Source organism: Podarcis melisellensis (assembly GCF_964234715.1).
Source record: "Podarcis melisellensis genome assembly, chromosome: 14".
Taxonomy (NCBI): Eukaryota; Metazoa; Chordata; class Lepidosauria; order Squamata; family Lacertidae; genus Podarcis; species Podarcis melisellensis.
This window is the reverse complement of record NC_138546.1, coordinates 33,982,126-34,004,684: the sequence shown is the minus strand read 5'-3', so window position 1 is coordinate 34,004,684 and position 22,559 is coordinate 33,982,126. Positions and strand designations below refer to the sequence as shown.

Sequence of the window (22,559 nt, the reverse complement as noted above, 5' to 3'; positions counted from 1 at the left end):
TAAGTCCCAGCCCTCTCATTTGCATTGTGTTTCCTTTCCATTAAATGAATCGGGTGGAATTTAATTAATTATGAAAGTTTTGTAAATTTCATCACAGGATGAATAAGGCCATTTTTTGGCAAAAGACCTAACTGTAGCGGAATGGAAACAGCGCTGCGTGGCATGAATAAAGGGCTGGGAGGAAAATGATGCCTCTTTACATCCCTATTTTCAAATAAGGAATTTGAGACAGGGCCTTCCTTAGTTCAGCCCATGCTATTCTGCAACCTCTCTTTGAATCCCAAGGGCAGGCCTTCAAAATCTTTCCTAGACTTTGCTCATTTTGTACTCATAAATCTAGGCTGTTTCCCCCTCTGCTTTTATGCATCCACCTGGTGCACAGAAATAACTTTTAAAAAAGAGGGAGGAAACTGGTCCCAGAACTATTTTCCCCCTTCCCTACTGCAATCCCCAAGAGGGCTAGAGCCATGATGCAGATGTTTCAAGAGCTGGGCAAACATCAGTGCTTCAGAAGCACAACAAGTCTTTTAATCTCCCTTGTTATGCTCCCATTACCATAGTATATGTAAGGGCCGGCTCGTCTTCCAAAGACTGCAGCTGCAAGTTACTCGTGTGCGCATACCATGACTTCAAGTGGATTGATGCCATTTTATAGACTTTATAAAGAGAGAGCAAGCCAAAAGAGAAAAGCCTAGCGCAAAAATAGCCATAATAGACATAATAGGAAAATCGGCTTGTGCTTTAAAAAGTAAGTAATTTAAAGCAGGAAATCCAAATGCCTTTTCAGATTTCTATGTCTCGTCATCAAGCTGCATCCATGCCAAGAATCAGTGGAAGCACGAGAAGGGAAAGGTGCAGAACGTGTTGTTAAGATTCCACAGAATCTGAGTGTTATTAATTTATGTTAAGAGCTCACACAAGTTTCTAGGACAGGGGTCAGCAAACTTTTTCAGCAGGGGGCCGGTCCACTGTCCCTAAGGCCTTGTGGGGGGGCAGACTATATATTTTTTTTGGGGGGGAATATGAATGAATTCCTGTGCCACGCAAATAATCCAGAGATGCATTTTAAATAAAAGCACACATTCTGCTCATGTAAAAACACCAGGCAGGCCCCACAAATAACCCAGAGGTGCATTTTAAATAAAAGGACACATTCTACTCATGTATAAACACACTGATTACTGGACTGTCCGCAGGCCGGATTTAAAAAGTGATCCAGCCGGATCCAGCCCCCGTGCCTTAGTTCTAGAATCGCAAGGCTGCAAGGGCAAAAGCCAAGAGTGGAGATGTCTCCTTCTCACATTTTGGCTGGCCCTGTAGCCTTTTCATTTCTCCCCCTGTTCAATATAATAGAACAATGATCCTCCCTTACACTGAATAGGTGGAGATTTAAAAGGTATAGAAGTGGGTCGTTTTCACTGTTAGCTTGGGGAAAATGATCCAAGATCAGGGGTAGGCAACCTAAGGCCCGGGGGGCAGATGCGGCCCAATTGCCTTCTCAGTCTGGCCCATGGACAGTCTGGGAATCAGCATGTTTTTACATGAGTAGAATGGGTCCTTTTATTTAAAATGCATCTCTGGGTTATTTGTGGGGCATAGGAATTCATTCATTATTATTTTTTCAAAATATAGTCCGGCCCACCGGTCTGAGGGATGGTGGACCGGCCCAAGGCTGGAAAAGGTTGCTGATCCCTGTCCAAGATCACCCACTTTTCTCTCTAGTTTATTTCCACATTTAATCCAAGACAATTTGGAGAGACCTCCCTCATCTCTACCCAGGATATTGTCAAAACCTCCTTTGCGGTAATAAGCTAGCATCTTGGAAAGAAAGACCGTAGCTGAGGCATTCTCCCAGAGTTACTAGTGTTCAATTTGTGTATGTGTGTATATAGCATTCAATGACCCCAAAGCTGAACTTGACTATAGTCTGTTCTCTTACAGTTCTAATAACCAAAGTCTTGTTGTATCTTGCAGGTTGGAGGACATACCATGCTCCCCATCCGTTGGATGCCTCCTGAGAGCATCATGTACCGCAAATTCACGACAGAGAGCGACGTCTGGAGTTTTGGGGTGATCCTCTGGGAAATCTTCACATACGGGAAGCAGCCATGGTTCCAGCTGTCAAACACAGAGGTATTGGGCATGTGGCAGTGGGTGGGTGTGGGGGACAGACGCAGAAACAATCTCCTGGCACGGCAAGGGTAGTTAATATCAATTGCAGGAAGCTTTTGCCCAGTGTAGGGCTTGAACTCACAATCCTGAGATTAAGAGACTCGTGCTCTCCCAGCTGTGCTGTCCCAGCTGGTCCAAATTCATTGAAACAGCCAAGGGTGACAAGGCTGCAATCCACTATCCAAAAGCTTGGATAGGCAGAGACCAATGAAAATTGTAGGAAATCTATGTAGCCGTTGAGCAGGTGTCAAGCAAACAAGTTTCCCAATTCCACCCTCCATAGTCCTGGGTTTCAGCATCCTTCCAGTTAGAACCGGAGGAAAATAAAATAAACTTGTAGGGAATTATGGAAGAAGAGAAAAACCTGTTAAGAGAGAACTGCTAGACTACATTTAGAGGTATCTGCAGAAATATCTTGTAAGGCTTAGCAGGAGATGTGACTCATGTGGTGTGAGATGCAAAATTGACTGAGGTGTGAGGGATGGAAATTTGCTCATATTTGTCCTTCTGCATACCTATTAGATTTTCAGGTCTGACTTTAAAAAAAGAAAAGGTGTGCATTTTCTGCTTTCCAGATAAACATTCCTTAATTTGTAGACAGAGAATAATTGAAGGTGTTTATTTCTATGCCTAATGCAGGTCCTTCTATGCTCTCAGTGTTGCCTGTTACTGTCATTTAACATATCATGCACAACACACACACACACACCATGCATTTATGGGAAACACTTGGCCTAGGTTGTTATGGTTCAGAATTTATCTGGTTAAATTCCCCTGGTGTGTGTCACCTGCTGACGTCAGCTCGAAGCTGGGCGGAGACAGAAGCTTTTAGAAGCTAAGAAGGAGGAGTTTTTCCCTGTATTTTCACTTCCCTCTGTGTATCTGTGAGGGAGACATGGCTGAAAGAAGCCCTGGACTTTGTTTGCTGTAATGTTTTAATAAAGAGCTGTAAATAGACGAACCTGTCTATGTGTGCTTACAAGAAGCAAGACTGCTTTACACGCTGTTCAACTCTGCTAAACCGTGACTGAAACGAGAGACAGCAGGAGTTATTGCGCAGAGGAAGCGTGCCGGACCCGTTATAAACCGCTGTAGGTGATTGATGCGGATCGTAAAGCTGTCTGACGTTGCGGCTCTATCGATAAGGCAAGATCGATAGATATCTCCGAACAGGTTATGGAGTGTCAGAAAACGCTCGTAAAGCAGTCGGTGTGAGCCTCAGGAATGCTTTGAAGTCAGCGGTCTGCGGCTGAGGAGCGCAACGGGAGCTGACTGGGTGCTGGAGAGCAAGAATGATTAATTGCCTGCTTCTGAGAGACAGTGAGAGCATCTGATACACAAAGAGCTAAAAAGCAGCTAAAAGCTGGGAGCTGAGACGCAGCTGAAATTTCGTTTCTCCACGGAAGGGAAGGCCGGAGGAAGCTGGTACGGAGTAAGTACAGCTTGGGGCACCTTGGGAGAACGGGAGAAGATGGCTGAAAGCCAGAATATACCGCTGGAAAAGCTCACTCTAAAGAGTTGGGCAACGTGGTCCAGACAAATAAGGGGATGGTTCTTGGTCGAAGGGCTCTGGGAAGCAAGTCAATGGGAGCCAAAATCATCACCCCTTGGCCGGCCAGCAGCTGGAGCAGGAGATGCAAGCTGTGGGGCTGTGTTGGCTGAAGATAGCCAGAGGCTGCAAGAGCTAGAGATGCTCAGAGCATGCGTTGATGCATCACTGAGGCCTCATTTGGAGGGCGTAACGACAGCGTGGGCTGCCTGGAATTTGCTGAAGGGCTTGTGTGAGGTGTTAGCGAAAGGCCAGAGTCCTGGAGGAAGTCCTGGAGAGGCTGGACTGGCAGGCCCTGTTCCCGATGTCTTGGCCTCTAGGAGCGCTAGTGAGCAGATCGGGGGGGGCGAAGAGTTCCAAAGGCAAGTTTAAACAACTTTCCCTTTGTGCTGAAGCAGAGAGGAGCTTCAGGGGGGGCCACGCTGGTGGGAGAAGCCGTTCCAGAAGGAGGAAGGCCAGGCCAGCTGGGAGGAGCCCCGGGCAGTGTTTTTCCACTGGAGTTCAACGTCGGCGTGGCAGTTACCCCCACCGGAGCAGAGAGCCGATGCAGGATGTTTTCAAGGACTTTTCCCATGGGAATCAGGCAGGTTTCCATGGCAACAGGCCTGGGAAGACAGGCAGGCGTGGAACTGAGCCAGGTGGTCGTGGTAAACAGCAGGGAGAAGAGTCTTATCAAGTTTCTGCGAATATGGCAGTGTTTGAAGACGGCCGAGTGGAAAATTTCCAGCTCAGCCTTGTAATTGACTCTGCAGCTAACCGCAACATGGTTCCAGAGACCCCTGCAGTCGAGAGGTGGAATTGCACAGCAGTTCCGAAAGGACAAACTATTAAGTTCGCGAATGGACAGAAAACTAGAGTTCACAAATGTGCTAATGTCTTTCTTTCTGTTTTACAGGAGACGGTGGATTTTTGTATTGTTCCAGAGATTCATCACTGTTTGTTATCTGTGCCTTATTTGTTAAGTAAGGGGTTCAAAGTTTGTTTTGAAAATGATGTCTGCACAATCTCCAGAGAGGGGAGGTTACTAGCCAAAGTGCGGAAGGGACAGAATGATCTTTTCATTCTTAAAACGTCTCTTGGAGGTGAGGGGAAGGTTGAGAAAGCACAAGCGTTGCGTGCTACAGTTCCCAACCAACGTGCTACAATTCCCGCTCATCATGTTACATGTGCATGCGTATGGCATCAGAGAACAATTCATGGGTCGGTAGAGGACTTGCAGACTCTGCCCGAGGTTGCCACGGGGTGTAGGATTCAAAATTGTGGAAGTGCCATTGATTGTGACACTTGCAAGCAAGCAAAGGTGAGAGGGTGCAGTTACCCAAAGGTGGAACGTGTGGCCACTAAACCTTTTGAGTTGGTACACATAGATTTGGCCGGTCCTGTCAAGGAACCAAGTCTAGGGGGGGCCAGGTTTCTCCTAACTTTTTTGGATAATTTTTCGCAGAGTTCCTGGGCTCATGGTCTCAAATCCATGGAGGATGCAGCACAGCTGATCAAGAGCTGGATTGAGGGGGTGGAACAGAGGTTCTCCACCAGGGTTCAAGAGATCATCAGTGACAGAAATGCTGAGTACACTGGTTCTGCGTTGCAGAAGTTCTTGCAGAAGAGAGGGATACGCCACACAGTTAATTCACCCCAGCAAGGGGGGGGGGCAGAGCTGAGGAGTGGAGCTCTGGTTAAGGCTGCACAGGTGATGCTGAAAGAAGCCAGGTTGCCTCCTGAGTTTTGGCTGGAGGCTACTAGGGCTGTGTCATTCACCTGGAATCGTGTCTACAACTCACTGGTAGGTGACACACCGTTTTCTTTGTTAAATGGCCGCAAACCCCAGGTTCACTTTCTGCGGACTTTTGGGACTCCTGCGCTTGTCACTTTGCCTAAGGCTTTGCAAGGGCCAGATGGAGCCAAAGTCCAGAAAATGATCTTCTGTGGGTATGAGCCAGATGCCCGTGCATGGCGTTTTGCTTACCCATCAGGTGATCAGAGTAAGGTGCTGATCAGTAAACACGCTGAGTTCTTAGAGGAGGGTGTAAAGTCAAAGACTCCTGTCAGGCGTGATGTTCTCTCAGAATGTCTCTCTGACCCAGAAGACAGTTCTGATGAGGCGGAAGAAGAGGCTGAGGCTGCTGATGACGACCAGGTCACTGGCCAGGGTCAAGAGCAGGATGTGGCATCTCCACAAGCTGTTATGAGACTGCCCAAGAGTCAGCCTAGTTCTCCTGTGAGTGTAATGGAGAGGATTCGAAGACGCTTTAAGTCAGAGGGTGAGTTCCATGATGCAGAGGATACACCTGCTGATCAAAGTGAGTCAGGGGGAACACCTGAGTTTGTGCCTAGGAGGTCCAGTCGCACAACGAAAGGTATCCCACCAGAGAGGTATCAGGCCACAGGTGCGTGGGTAAGTTTCGCACAGTGCGATTCTGAGAGTTGTGAGGTGGTTCCACAAATGCCAAACAGGTTTGCCAAGGGAGGGCACAAGGCATTGGGGAAGGGATCGATCTCACAAGGTGTTACTGAAGATGTTGCACAGGTATCACGCAGGGACACAAGGGGGGGGGGTGTTATGGTTCAGAATTTATCTGGTTAAATTCCCCTGGTGTGTGTCACCTGCTGACGTCAGCTCGAAGCTGGGCGGAGACAGAAGCTTTTAGAAGCTAAGAAGGAGGAGTTTTTCCCTGTATTTTCACTTCCCTCTGTGTATCTGTGAGGGAGACATGGCTGAAAGAAGCCCTGGACTTTGTTTGCTGTAATGTTTTAATAAAGAGCTGTAAATAGACGAACCTGTCTATGTGTGCTTACAAGAAGCAAGACTGCTTTACACGCTGTTCAACTCTGCTAAACCGTGACTGAAACGAGAGACAGCAGGAGTTATTGCGCAGAGGAAGTGTGCCGGACCCGTTATAAACCGCTGTAGGTGATTGATGCGGATCGTAAAGCTGTCTGACGTTGCGGCTCTATCGATAAGGCAAGATCGATAGATATCGAGATCGATGTGAATTTGGCAGGAGGAATATCCAATCCTGTTTCCAGAAAAGCTGGTCTTAGGAGCAGCTGAGGGAAGAAATGATGTAATTTTGTCATTTGGAAACAATTCAGAATATTCTAAAGGTTTGCTTTTGAAGTTTGTGAGGGATGCTCTTGAAAGACCTACAGATCTTGTGGGTAGGGACATAGCTTAGAATGTTAGAAGAACAGTAGCTCCATGGAAAAGCATCTCCTTTACATGCAGAAGGTCCCCTGGTGTCCCTGACATCTCCTGGTGAGGTTAGGAGAGAACAATGCCCAGAACCCTGGAGAGCTGCTGCCAGCCAGTGTACACAGTACTGAGTTAGATGGACTAATAATCTGGCTCAATATAAGGCAGTTTCCTATGTTCTTGTGTTTGGGGAAGGACCATAGCTCAATGGTACAGCATCTGTTTTGCTTGTAGGAGGTTCCAGGATCAGTCCCCAGCATCCTCAGATAGGGCTGGAAATGTCTCCTGCCTGAAACCTTGGAAAGCTCTTGCTGCCGGTCAGTGTGGACAATATGAAGCTATGTGGACCAATGGTCTGACTTGGAATAAGGCAGCTTCCTGTGTTGGGGCAATAAGCATTGGCCTCCATAATCACATGCCTCTATCAGATTCAATCTCTAGCATCTCCAAGTAAATTTGTGTGTAGGGTGGAGGGGAGAAACTTTGGCTTGAAACCCTGGCAAGTCACTGCCAACTACTGTAGATAATACTGAGATAGATGGACCAATGGCCTGATTCAGTATAAGTAGCTAAGTGTGGTTACTTCACATTTCATGGAAGGTGAAATTTCACTGGAACCTTGTACCTGCTATCCAACAGCAGGGCTGGAGCCATCACATTGACAGACACCTCTCCCTGTAGCCACCACCACTCTTGGCTTTGTGATTACATAGCTTCGTTTGCCTGTCATGTTTTTATCACCCCTCTCTCTTTTCTTTCTGTTCCACAGAGTTTCTTAATCTCTCTACCCTTTTTGCTATTTATATGCAAACATAGGAATGATAACTATCTGTTTGGATGTGTGGCAGTGCCCATTACTATTCAGAAGCAATAAGCTCTGGGGACCACCCTCGCTGGGTTTGGCTGCCTTCAGTGCATTGTTTGAGATCTGCTGCTATTGGCAGTGCATGTCAGGTCGCTGGGATGCCACTGCAGTGCTGCTTATGAGCGTCAGACAAGGGAGAGGGGGCAAACAGTAAGAACAGCTGCCTGACTAATCCCACCCCCGCCCCAGTTATCTTACCTAGGAGCAAGAATGGCAAGTGAATATAGGAATAAATTCTGGAGAAACAGGTGGCCCCTGTACAATATTGTCAAGAGAATACTTACCTCCCACAAAAGCTAACTCGAGCAGGTTTTCCTTTCTTTTTTTAAATAAACAAAGCAGCAAACTAAAATGCTTCATAAAAACAGTCATAAAGGCAAGGAGAATAAAAATACATGATAAAAAAATGAAGCTTAAAAAAAGAATGAACAGCATAACATTTATTACCTGGCAGTATACAAGTTTCACATTTATAGAAGATAAGGCAAGTATTCATAAATGATGCCTGATAAAACCATGTTTGGTAGGAATGTGCTAACCATGAGATAGCCCCCCAAGCAGATTCAAATTCTGAGGGGTCCACAGTGCCCCTGGCAGCATGTATCTTACGGGTCAGTTTTTCAGCGATGACAATAAACTTTACTTTTTAAAATGATAAGTCCAAAGAGTAACAAAAAGTGCTCTTCCATCCTTGAGCTATTATGTAATGAGCAACAACTAACAGATATAAAATTAATTGTTGGCAAATAGGTTTGGCGTTAGCACCATCAAAAGTGGATAAAAGATGTAACGTGGGGTTCAAAATGACACGTTTGCCAAAAATAATGCTAATTCCTGTTACAGCCTGAACTTACAGAACTTGTGCATGTAGTTAAATCCCCTATGTCAGTGTGTTCCTTGTACCCTACAACCCTGCCAGTGTAAGGGAAAGCTAGATATTACAGTATGAGCTAGTCAAACCAAGGTTAAAATCCAGCAGTAGCCCACATTCAAAGAATTCTCCCTAAAGTTAGCAGAAACACATCTGGAGGGGCAAGTGGACCTGACCTTAAGATACTGAGGTTTTGAGGTTCTTTCAGAAGAACCATTGTAATTTTTTGCAGAATATTATGATTCGAAGTAAAAAAAATAAGAATCCCGGAGCAGTTTTGTTTATTGTTGTTAATAATTGTATAATGATTAAATCACACATATGCTCATCCCAGGTGGGTAAACTTTAAAAAGATGGTTCAGGGTGTATGTGACTTTTCTGTTATGCATTGCAGGTCATCGAGTGCATCACCCAAGGCCGAGTCTTGGAGCGTCCTCGAGTCTGCCCCAAGGAGGTTTACGACATCATGCTGGGCTGCTGGCAGAGGGAACCTCAGCAGCGGCTGAACATCAAGGAAATCTACAAGATCCTTCACGCCCTCGGCAAAGCCACACCAATCTACCTGGACATCCTTGGCTAGCAGCGGTCCCTTTCCTCCAACACCGTTGCTCTGCCCTTCTTCTCCCCTCCCTACCTCTCCCTTGACCTCAAGCCAACATATTCATATAAACTCAAGTGCCTGCTACATGTACAACACTGAACAAATAAAAAGACAATTACAACTTCAAACAGAAAGGTCCTGACAACCCACCTGTAAAGCAGCTTGGCTTACATATATATATATATCTAGAGATAATATATATAGAGAGAAAGATATATTCACCTCCCACCAGAAGCTGCCATTACAGGAAAATGTAAGGCGTTATAAGAAAAAAGGAGAGAGCGAGGGAGGAAAAAGAACCTACAGTATTAAAAAGGAACAAAAAAGAAAAAAGAAAAAGGGAAAACAGGATCTTTTAACTCAAGGTGTGGAACTGTGAATCCTACTGCGCTCTTTTGGTTCCAGTTGCTGTGTGGAGCTCAACCCACTTGGGAACGCTAAGAGATAATCCCGCCAAAAATAATAATAAATTAAATTAAAAACTGGCGAGACTGTGCCTGATCTGTAGCTGCACTTTGCGGGCTCCGTCCCCTGGTGCAGAACTGGCAAAGACTGGGCTCTGATCCAGGGTGATGCCCCCTGGAAGAACTTGCTTTTACTGACCCCCAACCACCTTCGTATTGCCCCCCACCCAGCCCCGAATTCTACTTTCAGCATTTGGGGACAGATGCTGTTCCAAACAAGCCCGTTTGCTGATTCTTTCACATGTGTAGACTCTATACAGTTTTGTTTTTCGTTATTGGAACATATACAGTTAAAAGGATTTCATCACCTACGGGTAAAAAAAACCAACAAACAAGAAACAGAAAATAGCCACTAGACCACAAGGAAACAAGAATGGATGTAGTATTCCTGCTCCCCTTATTTACCTGTTTCAGTTTTTTATACATATATAAAAAATAATAGTGAATGAACCAGAGTCCTAGGAGTGTTGCCAAGGTCCTGAACAGTCGTCTACGAGAACCATCCAGGGAAAAGGCATATGGGGAGAGGACAGCCTCAGCACAACCCCCTGGATCCCACCACTGGAATAAGCTTCTGTGTGCACGCAGATCCAGCATTCACCACCATAACCTCAATGTAGCCGTCGGTTCCAAACAGGGTGGCTTGGAAGCCATGATCTCAGTGGAGGAAGTCTGAGGAAAAGGAAGAGCAACCCAGCCATTCAGATATACCTATATATATGTGTAAACACGCGCACACAGGCCCAAATCTGTCCATTTCCTTATTGCCCTTCATGCTAATTTATATTGCACATTTCCGTGTACAGAATACTTTGCAATCCTCCCTTCAATCCTATTGTGGTAGGTAATGTCTATCCCTGTTTTGGATACATTGGAGACCTAAGGCCAACAAAGATGACAGAGAGATACTTGCCTGAAGACCACACAGTGAGTTCATGGTGAAGCACAAAGTTGAATCCAGATCTCCCCCAGCCAATGTTGAGGTCCACTGTGGGTTACTCTATTATGTCTCTCTTTTATGTGTTAACTGCAGTGAAGGATAAGTTTCTTCTTTGGAATCTGGCTGAAATACTGATTGGAGGAGCCAAGGGAATACTTATCCTAGATCAGTTGGTTGCTACCTCTCCCCTCTCCTTCCACCCCATCCTGCTTATCTCCTCTCCCTTCCAACTATTGCTTCAGTTTGTTGTCTCTTATATTTCTGCATGCTGGGGCGGGTGGCAGGGGTGGGTTTGGGGGCTGTGTTGCAGTAGGATATGCATCAGTGCCACTTGTCCTTTCCAGCTTTCCCTTCCAGTTGACATGCTTCTGATGTTGTTGCCCCCCTGGAAAAGGATAGAGGCATTTGCTTTTGAGCTGCTGTGAGCTGAAGAGTAGCTCCACAGGCAGTTTGTTGGGAGTTTGGGGAGAGATAGGAAGGAAGGTCCTTTGGGAAGGAGGAGGTTCAGTGAACAGCCATGGTGGCTTGCCTTGCATCTCAATGAGCCCTGGGCTAGGCAGTGAAGGATTGCCAAGAGGGCAGTCTCTGAACACCCCACATTCTGTCAAGGGGAAAGACCATAGATCAGTGGCAGAGCATGTCTTGCATACAGAAGGTCCCTGATTCAGTTCTGGACATCTCCAGGTAGATCTGGGAGAGACCCATGTCTGAAATCCTGCAAAGTTGCTTCTGGTCAGAGTAGACACTTTGCTAGATGCATCAATGCTATGCAAACTCAGAATCAAGCAGTTCCTTATGTTCCTATGTTCAAATCCCAACCACACAGTCTTTGAGGCATCAAACCTTTCTGGTTGATATCTTTCCTATCTAATCAGGACGAGGACATGGCATGCTGTGCAGAAGCCACTGAGCAAATTTCAGTGGAAGAGCTTTTGTTTTGCATGCAGGAGGTCCCAGATTCAATCACTTGCATCTCCAGATAGAATCTGGGGACATTCTTGCAGGAAATCCTGGAGTTCCACGGTCCCTCAGTGTAGACAGTGTTGAGGTTAATAGACAAAAGGTCTGTCTCAGTATAGGATGGCTTCTTATGTTCAAACCAGATACAAAAGAGTGTAAATGATACAGATTTGTAATGGATTTAATATTTTCAATGTGTTTCATGGTCCCTTTAGCACCTCCCTCTTTCCCAAATCAACACAGTTGTGTCATTTAATCTAGGATGAGTTTGTATGCTTATTGCTGGACCAAAGGGGCTTTAGATTATCCTTCCCATTTTATTATGGATTTTACAGTTATAGCTCTAAGAGATCTGTGCATAACCGGGAGGAGGTCTTGGAATCCAAGATTGTCCAGAAAGAGGGAACCCCTGTGGCTTATTTTGACTGTGATAGCTGTGTGCTTAGATCATTTTCCAGAAATGAAGTCATTTGCAGAGTTCATGAAGTGGCATGGGGATTGTAAAAGGTTCCAGGGTTGTTCGGAAAGAGGGAACCCATGATTACCATTAGTTTTTAAATCATTATTATTTATTCAACACCATCAATGTACATGGCTCTGTAAAGGGTAAGGTGTAAAGTCAGGTCACTTTACAATCTTAATTTCTGGGAAGTCCAGGAAACCATAGAAGGAACAGGAAAGGAGATGGCAATGGCAACAAAGAGCAAATTAAACTTATCCTCATGTTGGCTTTGCTACAAATTTGAAAGTTATTGCCAACTGATTCAGATGAGCCAGTACATTCAGTTCATTCATGAGAAATGTCTTTAAAAGACAAATTTAAAAACAAACAAACAAACATGGATGTGTTGGCTACCCAGCCAGCTGGGTGGGCTATTAATTATTAAATTATTATATATTATTATCATCATCATCATCATCATCATCCCAGGCTCCTTTGGGAGGAAGGGGATGCTATGGATTCAATAAATAAATACAATTAACATATGGAAAATTTGTTGGCCATCTAAGGTTTATAGCAGGAGTGGGGAGCCTGTGGCCCTTCAGATAACAGCATAGGGACTGCAACTCCCATCAACCCCAGCCAGCATGGCCAGAGGCCAGGGATGATGGGACTTGTAGTCCAGCAACATCTGGAGGACCATGAGTTCCTCAGCCCTGGTGCAGAGAATGTCATCCCCTCCCCCAGAGTCTCACATTTTCCTTTACGTCTATAATAATCCAGACTTATTTTTCAATCTCAGTTCCACCATCTACGTTCTTCATTACTCAACACCTTTCTGCAGCATTTTTGCAAACTGGAATTAATTCTCCTTAAACATTCCATAGGATATGAAGTATACTCTTTTTGTAATGGTGATCATGGAACTGAACTGAGGGCGGTAGTTTAGGGATGAATGGCAGCATGGGTAAGAATGAATGACCCAGGCAAAACAGGAGGCTGCCATTTGCAGGGAGAAATCCTGGAGACAGAGATTCATGCTCTCACCTGGTCCTATGATTAGCCCAACCAAGAGCAACTGTGATGATAAATAATGAAAAGAACTATCAAACACAATCTGATAGTTTATTTTGAACGAGAGGTTTAGTAAAAATCAAGGTGAAGATCAAGGTGAAGTAATCCACCATTAATGCATGTCTCCTGTCTCATTCCAAGGGTCCTGGTTAGCAGGAGGGAGGTCTGTTGTGGTTTGATGGGCTGCAGAAGCATCAGTACATTTCTTGTGATCTTTCTGGGGCAGTTTTGCTTCAACTGGAAAGTCTAAGCACTGGAAAACTTTTGTTGGAAGTGAAGCTTATGTGAGTCTGGAAAGGTTAAGGGTTCCCTAAGTACTGAAGAGAGGGATGGCTTCCTATAATTCAGGGTTTTAATGATGAGATGAGTATTCAGTATGGTGAAGCTCTGCCATTCACTCTATCAGCTGAATGTGTTTCAATTGCTACTCAGCCCAATTGGCAGGTCAGGAGGCCTTTCTGAGCTATGTAAATCATATCATGTACCATGGACAGCTCCCAATTCAGGACTAGGGGTAGGTTTCAGTAGGTTTTCATACGCCTGGAATTTGCTGGAGATATCTAGAATACCATTGTCCAGTTGGAAATCAGGAAAATTTCAGCAGTGCCATTTTTGCCAATTTCTCATAAAAATAGCTCAACAACTTAGCCCCCCTCCCAAAAAAAGCTCAACAATGTTTCTGTCCAGATTTTCACTTTTTGAAATATGGCAACCCTAGTTTCAGTAGTTTGTCCTGCACTTGCCAGCAATTGCCCCTACCTGGGATATAATTCCTCAGTGAGCCCTCAACCATTACCCTTCCAGTCACCTGTACTGTAAGTCAATTATTTGCTTCTTCCCATTTTGCAACTGGAGGCAGGGAAGACAACACTTAATAAAAGACAACACATTTCTAGAGCCCCTTCCTCTGTCCAAAACTCAGCACCTACTTCTCTCCAAATTTAGGTTGTCCATGGCAAAAGTGTGTGTGAACACCCACACATACCACATGTCCAGTCACAATTTATTAGCAATGTGGCTAAAGGAAGCTTCTTAAATGCCTGTTTTTGAAAGTGAATTTGACACGTTCAATCCATGCCTATATTCCAAACAAGAGCCTTTCTCTCCCTGCATACCCCAAATTATTATCCTCCAGTTAAAATCTGAAATAAAGAACCCCTCTTTCCCATTGGCAGTCAAGAGATTGTATTCAATCCTAGTCCTATGCAGAATAAACCCACTGAAATGAATGAACTTGTTTATTAACTTCAGCGAGTCAGAGTAGGATTAGCATTGGACACAGCACAAAGGGAGGGAAATTTATTACACCAGGTCTGGCACTGGTGTAAATCTGTGCCATCAACAGGGACCTGGCTGTAGACTGAAGAGGTATAGGAGGAGCAAGGAATCTCAGGTTTGTGAGCTGAATGCAGCCCTCCAAGGCTCTCTGACTGGCCCTCAGGACTCTCCCCAAGCCAGCTACCCTCACCACCCTAAACCCACATTGGCTCTCCTCTCTATCCTCCTGCCATGCTTTTGACTGGTTGGAATGTGCCCTTGAACGCTGATTACTGTACAGAGGTGTAACTTCCATTTGTTTTCAAACTCACGGTTTCCTCCGCCACTTGCAAGTGGTTTCTGGAAGGTTTCACAGAAGGAAATGTGGGCCTCAGGCTGGGGGGGGGGGTTCTGACCCCTGAGGCATAGGATACAGCATTAATGTGCTTCTCTCCTTTGCCATATACCCCCCCCACATGTTTCTGCCATTCCATCAGCACATCTGTGTTGATCCCTCACTCTTGGCATATCTGAGCTGTTCTGCTGGTACATGTGCCATGGCGGTGAAATACCTGGTGTCCTGCTGGCCACAGGGCTTCCATCAAGTCCTTTACAGTGTTAGAAAGAGAGATATGAAAGCTAGGAGCTAAATGGCACCTTAAACCTAAGTTATGAGCGCAACAACGGAATGCCTAGGCACGCTTTTTTATAACAAGAATACAAAGCCGAAAATGAATGAACTGCAGCTAAAACATGGTCTAGTCTTTCCTCTGCCCCCCCACCCCCAATCTTCTTAAAAGGGTCTCTTCTCCAGCCTTCTTCTCCTTTCCTTCCAGCAGTGGCAATTTTAATCTGAAATCTTAGGTGCAGTACTGCACCCAGAGCTCAGAAATTTGCTTTGCACCCTAAGTCATGCTACAATGCTTTGAGAAGCCCATTCAGTTAGTATTTGAATCCTGAGTGTCACCGTTGGCAAAAAAAGAAAGGAAGAAAATCAAACAATAAATCACCCCTAACATAGTTGTGTGTCCTGGAATTTCTGGGAAATCTGGCCATAATCTTGGGCAAACACTTAGGAGATGGAAAACAAGAAGCCAAGGCTGTAATCAAAGCAGAGGAGATTTTATCCAGGGGAGAAAACAGAATAGGAAAGACGGAGCTCAAATGCCAGCTTTTCTGGTATGAAATGCAAGCTGCAGCAGTAAAGGCTGAGTGATGTTGACTCTACAAGGCCCAGACAACAAAAATACACAGCAAAAAAAGCAACCTATTCTCTCTCCCTCCCTTTTCTTAAAAAAGGCTTCTGGCTGCTATGACCCAAACATTGCCTTTGTGGTTGGGCTTTAGTGATATTGCCGATGGTGAAACATACAGCCCTCAACTCCAGTCTTGGCAGGAGAGAGTGAAGGCAGTATTAATTTTTAAATGCGGATGTCAATCAAATGTAATGTACTTGTCATTCCTTTATACTTGGTATAGCCTATTAAGGATTTACTGGGCAGCTTTATTAAGGCTACATATTTTTATAAAGAAGCCTTATACCCCCTCCCCGTTTTTTGTGCTAACTCAGAGCCATTCTGCAGACAAATAGTCACACACACACACACACACACACACAAAAAAAAACACAAACATTTTAGGTACCTATTCTGTGAAGACTGCAGCTTGCCCAGTTGCAGACCTCATGTGGCTTAAGCACAATAATTAATTGTTGTTTTTTTTCAACTGTATCACTTCTGATTGCGGGGGATCAATCAAACAGTGGAGACTGGGATGTCAGGGAAAATGGGGCATGGCCTCACTAACCTCAGACAGTTCTCAGACAGCCCCCACCTGCCTGCCTACATTCCTACTTACAACCAGCCCAAGAGGCTGCACTGCTGGTCAGTTAAATCTGGTCAGTTAAGTCCCAGTGCTGCCCTACATAGAACTCAGCAGGGAAGAGGATGGGGATAAAACCAGAGTTAGTTGGATCTCCCTGGTAATGGCTCTGAATCGGCCTACTGTTGGGGATCCTTCCTTTGTACCCTACCAGTCCCAATGAGCACCCAATGTCTGAATGTACAGTCGTACCTTGGAAGTCGAACAAAATCCATTTTGGAAGTCCAGCCGACTTCCAAAATGTTCAAAAACCAAAGCACAGCTCCCGATTGGCTGCAGGAAGCTCCTGCAGCCAATCGAAAGCCATGGAAGCCCTGACGGACGTTTGGGTTCCAAAAGTAGTTCACAAACCGGAACACTCACTTCCGGGTTTGCGGCGTTCGGGAGCCAAAATGTTCGAGAACTAAGCTGTTCGAAAACCAAGGTACAACTGTAGTACCATTTTTATTTTTATATTTTAAAAAGAGAAAAACATAAAACTGTTATGTCACAGAGTAAGGTAGGATTGAACTCCTTAAACTGCTTGTGTGGGGCAGGGAAGAGTTCTCTTCTATGCAAGAAGCAGGGAAACATTCCACCTGGCAGCATATACTTGTAGACTAGTACTAATACTGTTAAAATTACTGTTAACAGTAATATTAATGATGTTTTTAATATTGTATTTTTTAATTGTTGTAAACTATCCTAGGACCTTATAGAGGAGAGTGAATAATAATAATAATAATAGGGATAAAATGAAGGATTAAAAGAAGGATCATAACTGTAAAGAAAAAATAAATTGCATGACTTTGCTGATCATGTAACTCAACATATATCACTGGCTAGTACTTTGCACCAGGCCTGGGGGCCAAATGTGCCCCTCTGGGGCCTTGCACCTCTTCCCAAGCCACACCTCTTTTCTCCAGGCTACACCCCTCAATGACACGACTTTGCACTCCAAATGTTTTTGGCTGGTGTTTCCTACTTCCATAGATGAAGGACAGAGAGGGGAGTGTAGAAACTAGCCTCTGGTCAAACATAAAATATAACATTAATTGCTTTTATTTACTCTTTTGCCTCTGGCCCTGCCTATTAGTTGCATGTGGCCCCCAGAAGGGAATATGGTCCCCAGGTGGAAAACAGTTCCATACCTCTGCTTTTTACGTCATTACTCTGACAGCTTAAATTTGAAACAAAATAAAAAAATTCCTTCCAGTAGCACCTTAAAGACCAACTAAGTTAGTTCTTGGTATGAGCTTTCGTGTGCATGCACACTTCTTCAGATACACTTCTTAAGTGTGCATTTTTTATTTTGTTTTGACTATGGCAGACCAACACGGCTACCTATCTGTAGCTTAAATTTGAGATAGCTCAGATGTCAATCAGCCAGTTGAGGTATTCCAGATCTACCTCCGTAAGATTTTTGCCTAGTGTACAGCCATTATTTTCCACATCAGTTGAATATGTTTTCACTTATAGGAGATCCTAACTGCCCAGTCACCAAGGTGAACTGAATTTTGTAGATGCGTATGGACATTTAAATGTGAAGAGAAGTTGACTGCCTCCACCTGCCATTGCAAATAGGACATTGTGGCTTGGATTGGCTTTTCTACATACTGTGCATCTTTTGTGGATAAACCCTTTTAGTGTATTTGTTCCATTTTAATGGATTTTTTATTATTGCATATTGAACTCTTCGGTTCATGGGGTCACGAAGAGTCGGACACGACTAAACGACTAAACAACAACAATTGAATGTTGGTGTCCTTGTAAATCGCTCTGGGGCTCCTTTTGTGTGAAGCACTAGATAAATTGAATTAATCTAATCTAGTTGAAATATATGAGGATAAGATGTTTATTTATATAGTATTTAAATACCTTTTTACATGTTTTGTTCATTTTTCAATGTTCATTGCAGGTGTGGACCTCAAATCCAGATAACCCCTCCTCCCCCAAAAAAAGAATGGATGAGGATCTGTGCTCGGCAGAATTGTGCAGTTAAGATCACGTGTAATGTGGGTCTTTCTTTTCTGTGAATATTGGGAAGGGCTATAGCTCAGTGGTAGAGCATCCATTTTGCAGTCCCAGATTTGATTTCTGGCATCTGCTGGTAAGGCTGGGAATATCTCCAGTCTGAATCTTAGGAGAGCCAAAGCCAGACAGTGTAGAAGATACTCAGCTAGATGGACCAGTGGTCTGACTCTGTTTAAGGCAGCTTCCTATGTAAATTCTGCAACCTTTTGCCATGGCCATGGCCACATGCATCCGGTCAGTTCTAGGCAAATATAATTGATTTGTATTGCACTGATTCCACTGCATTTTGAATGCAGGCACTAAAACATGGCTTGTCATTTGGTTCTCGCAATTCCCACTGGTTCCAGGCTGTCACACTTGCATATGTCTTTCCTTTTTTGCCAATTAATTTCTATTAGTTTTCAAAAACAACAACAACAACATTACATCCAATTAAAAGCATTCAATACAAAACAGACTTCCTATCCTGTTCTGCGGGGTTTCCCATCTTGCTACATCATACTACATACATTACTTTCCAATCCTTTACTTAAAATAGTTTAACATTTTATCATTAATTATTTGTTTCCTTTATCCTTCTCCATCGGCTGTTCATATTTCAGTTACTGCTTGTACTATTACAATGGATAGATCCAATATAATTACTCTTCACATTGCCAAGCTACATGGACATTAGTTTAAAATTATTACAGTGTTCCTTAAAAGAACCTCATCCCCTGGCAACTTGCAAACACAAAGTTCCACTTGTTTTATTGTTTTTGGTAAAGCCTTTGACCCCCTTCTCCAGATTCAACTTCCTTGTTATGCAGATCCTCCGGCAACAAGACATACCAAAGCAGACATTGCTCATCTAATCAGGTAGATCTGCACTTTGTAATGTAAGGGTGAGGTATCCTAGAAGGCTCTTGATAAGGTCTTTCACATGGGGCTGGTACAACTGGTGCTTATTAGGTGGCAAACTGCTCTGATTTAAAGGCTCTTGGGCACCCAGAGCCTAGTGCTTACAAACCCAGGTGCCAACAGCTGGAGAAGCAGCAAATATCTGGAGAGGTAGGGGTACCAGTGGGAGATGTTTCCAATAGTGATGGGTTGGCTGGGCTGAGTGGGTGTTGGAGGTAAAACTCTATAACAGGTTCTCTTGCCTTGACTCTCAAGGGTCACCTGGTTCTTATAACCAGAAGGATTCCTGTTTGTAGCATTTGTGAGGTTCTGTCTTGCAGCCGATGGAACAGGGCAGGGGTGAGAAACCTTTCACCCTCCAGATGTTACTGGACTGCAGCTTCCATCATCCCTGACAATTAGTCATGCTAGATGGGGCCAATGAATACTGGAGTTCCACAGAACCTGGAGAGACCAGAGGTCCACCTTGCTGAATTACCAAATCTATACCTCTCCCATTGGGTCTCTTCTTCAAGCCCTGTGAGTCCAGCACCACTTTTGTATCCATCACTTCTGGCAGGATGAAGCAATTGATTCCAGATGTCCTTGACTCAGTAAATACTCTTTATAGTCCCCCCTGCTTTCTTTCTATATTTATATCTGACACGGGACTGTTTTCCCAATGCAAGTTGCAAAAATATTGCTGTTTGCTACGTCGGTAACTTAAAGCCAACACAGGGATAGCAAACATACCACAGAGAACAATTTCACTTTACCCTCCAGGAGGCAGACTGGGTTACCTGATAGGTCATTTTCATTTCTGCCACCTTCGATGCCCCATTGGCCCCAATTTCAGAGCCATCTTCATACCAATCAGATGGCCTCCTTTTCATGCCCCCTTCACTTTTCTATAAACAACTGACCTTAGCATTCTTGGTTGGGGGGAGGTGAAGCAAATAAGGCCTGACACCAGTACAGGCAACCCCAATCTTTGCCTGTCATCCGCATGTAGGATTTCCCTGTGGGGTCTAATCTGCCAATGACAACAAAGCAAGTGATCTTATGGCCTAAACAGCAGCAGTTCTTCTGAAGAGGTGCTCCTCCCCCCCTCCATCGCTGAAGCTACTGGCTTCTTAGCGGGAGCCAACTACAATGCTTCTGAAAGAAATCGGAACAGCAGGAGGGTGGAACAATCTCAAATCTCACTCTCTTGTTCAGGTTCTCTACTCCCTGGGAAGTTGCTGCCTGATGTTTAGATAGTTTAAGGGACACTTTTTTAAAAAAAATCAGAATAGTCACGTGGTACAACTTTCACTGGACTGTACTATAATGGGGGTGGGAGTCATGGATACATATTAAAAGAAATCTCCCTGCACATACAAAACTAGTACATGAAGTTTTCTTTGCATTTTTTATGTACATTAAAATTTAAACACCAGTAACCAGAATGTTCAATAAAATGATCCCGTTAAAACAAGGGGGAAACTGAAACAAAGTTTGAGTTTGTTATTAGTGGAAAGATTAGTTCTGCTGTCCCTCATTCCCCACCCTACCCCACACAATAGGCCTACACTTAAGAACATAAGAGCCTGCCAGAGCAAGCCACTGACCCATCTAATCTAGTATCTGGTTCCCACAGTGGGAAATTTGCAAGCAGGACCTGAGCACAGGAACACTCTCCCATCCTGGAGTTTCCAGCAACAGGTATTCAGAAGCATTACTGCCTTTAACTTGTGGAGGTAGAACATAGGCATTGTGGCTAGTAAACTCTGATAGCCTTCTCCTCCGAGAATTTGCTTAATCCACTTTTGAAACCATCCCAGTTGGTGACCGTCTCTGCCTCCGGGTTGGAGTGAGTTCCGCAGTTTAACTATGTGCTATTGTGAACCATGCCCTTCTCTTCTTGTCAAACATCCAGTCTCATGGCACCTTCTTGCCTGATGATCAGACATTTCAAACCAAGCAAAAGTCTTAATGTGAGGTGAATCCCAAGACCACAAACAGTTTGGACTTCAAACTGCGAGGAAATTGGTGCTGAATGAATCGGCGCGCAAAGCAGAAAACTTTCATTTCCTGCAGACAGGATGGAATTGACTGTTATATTAAGACTTCAGAAGGAGCACTACCCTGGAGTAATTTCACTGCTGTCAGGCTGTGTTGACATCTAGATTAACCTCTGTGCAGTGAATTTTACAGCAGAGCTCATTGTGATGCTTTGGTGAGGTGCGTGGGGGGTGAGGGGCGGTCTCTTGCAACTCTTACCTGGAGCCATGGGAGTTCCATTCTCCCAATCCCCCAGAAATTAAAGGTCATGGGAAGTTGTCCCAGGAGTGGGCAAAGCTGACCTTACCCAAGTAAGGTCTCGCTGAATTGACACTGTTTGCTCTACTGAACTTACAGGCAGTTTAGCTTGTTCCTTCCCTTCCATCCCATTTAATCCCCTCAAGGTGTTGTAAATCAAGATGGTGAAATATTCTTTGCTGCTGACAAGTGCTTCTCACTGTGCATATAAAGAGAACCCAGACGAACATTGCTGAAAGAAGCAGGGCAACCACAGGAGTGACAATTGGCTTATCTCTCTGAGGGTGAAGGACTTCATCTCTGAAAGCTAGTTGATGACTCCAACCTAGGGCTCAAGCTTTTTAAAGTGAAGCAACCTGACTTGAAATCCCTGGGCTGACATACAGTTATCTGTAATTTCCTTGCAGTTTGCTGAATGCTGTGATATGATTTTTAGCTCAAAAAAAACCAAACCCATAAGAAATTGCATCTAAAATACACATTTTAAGGCTAAAATGCATACAAAATAAGTGCTTTGTGAAAAAAATTAAATAATGTGAATTTCATGCTTTTAAAAATAAATCACAAATAGATAACAGAAACTTGATGGAACAGATTTACAAATGAGAACGTGTGAAACTGACATGGAATGAGCTGTCCTACTCTAGTTGTGTGATGCCTATTCCTTTATTTCTGTTTCTATTTCTGCCTCCCTCTGCCATACTGCCACTGGCATTGCATATTTTAGAATGCAGTTTCTGCAATGAATATTTTACTTATTTCCTGCACATTCCATGCATGCTGTTACGTTGGCTTAATAGAACATTATTTTCCCCATTGAAAAGTGCTACAACTGTGACCTTTTGTAAGTAGTATAATTTAGATCTAAATTATCATTGAGCAGCGCAAGTGCTTTATTGTTAACGCTGCAACAGGTAGCCCCTCATTTTGATTTAGAACTAATGTTTTTCAGGAGCTGCTCTGAAACATTTTCCACCCCCTGTTGATAAAACCCCTCTCCTCTGCACCTTCAATACCATTCCCCTCCCCTCTTTTAGTAGCAGCCTTCAACTTGACAGGGTGGTTCTAGCTAATCAGGGATCACATAGTGCTATGAT

General features: G+C 44.2%; 1 protein-coding gene across 2 annotated transcripts in view; it reads left to right on the top strand.

Annotated features, from left to right (window-relative positions):
- The window catches only part of NTRK3 (neurotrophic receptor tyrosine kinase 3), a 413,927-nt gene extending 404,191 nt beyond the window's left edge, over positions 1 to 9,736 (top strand). For both annotated transcript variants that reach the window (XM_081888512.1, XM_081888511.1), the window contains 2 exons: positions 1,975 to 2,133; positions 9,045 to 9,736. In XM_081888512.1, coding sequence (XP_081744638.1) covers positions 1,975 to 2,133; positions 9,045 to 9,230 — 345 coding nt within the window. In that variant the 3' untranslated portion in view covers positions 9,231 to 9,736. The remainder of the gene's footprint in view (positions 1 to 1,974; positions 2,134 to 9,044) is intronic.
- Positions 9,737 to 22,559: the final 12,823 nt, after the last annotated feature.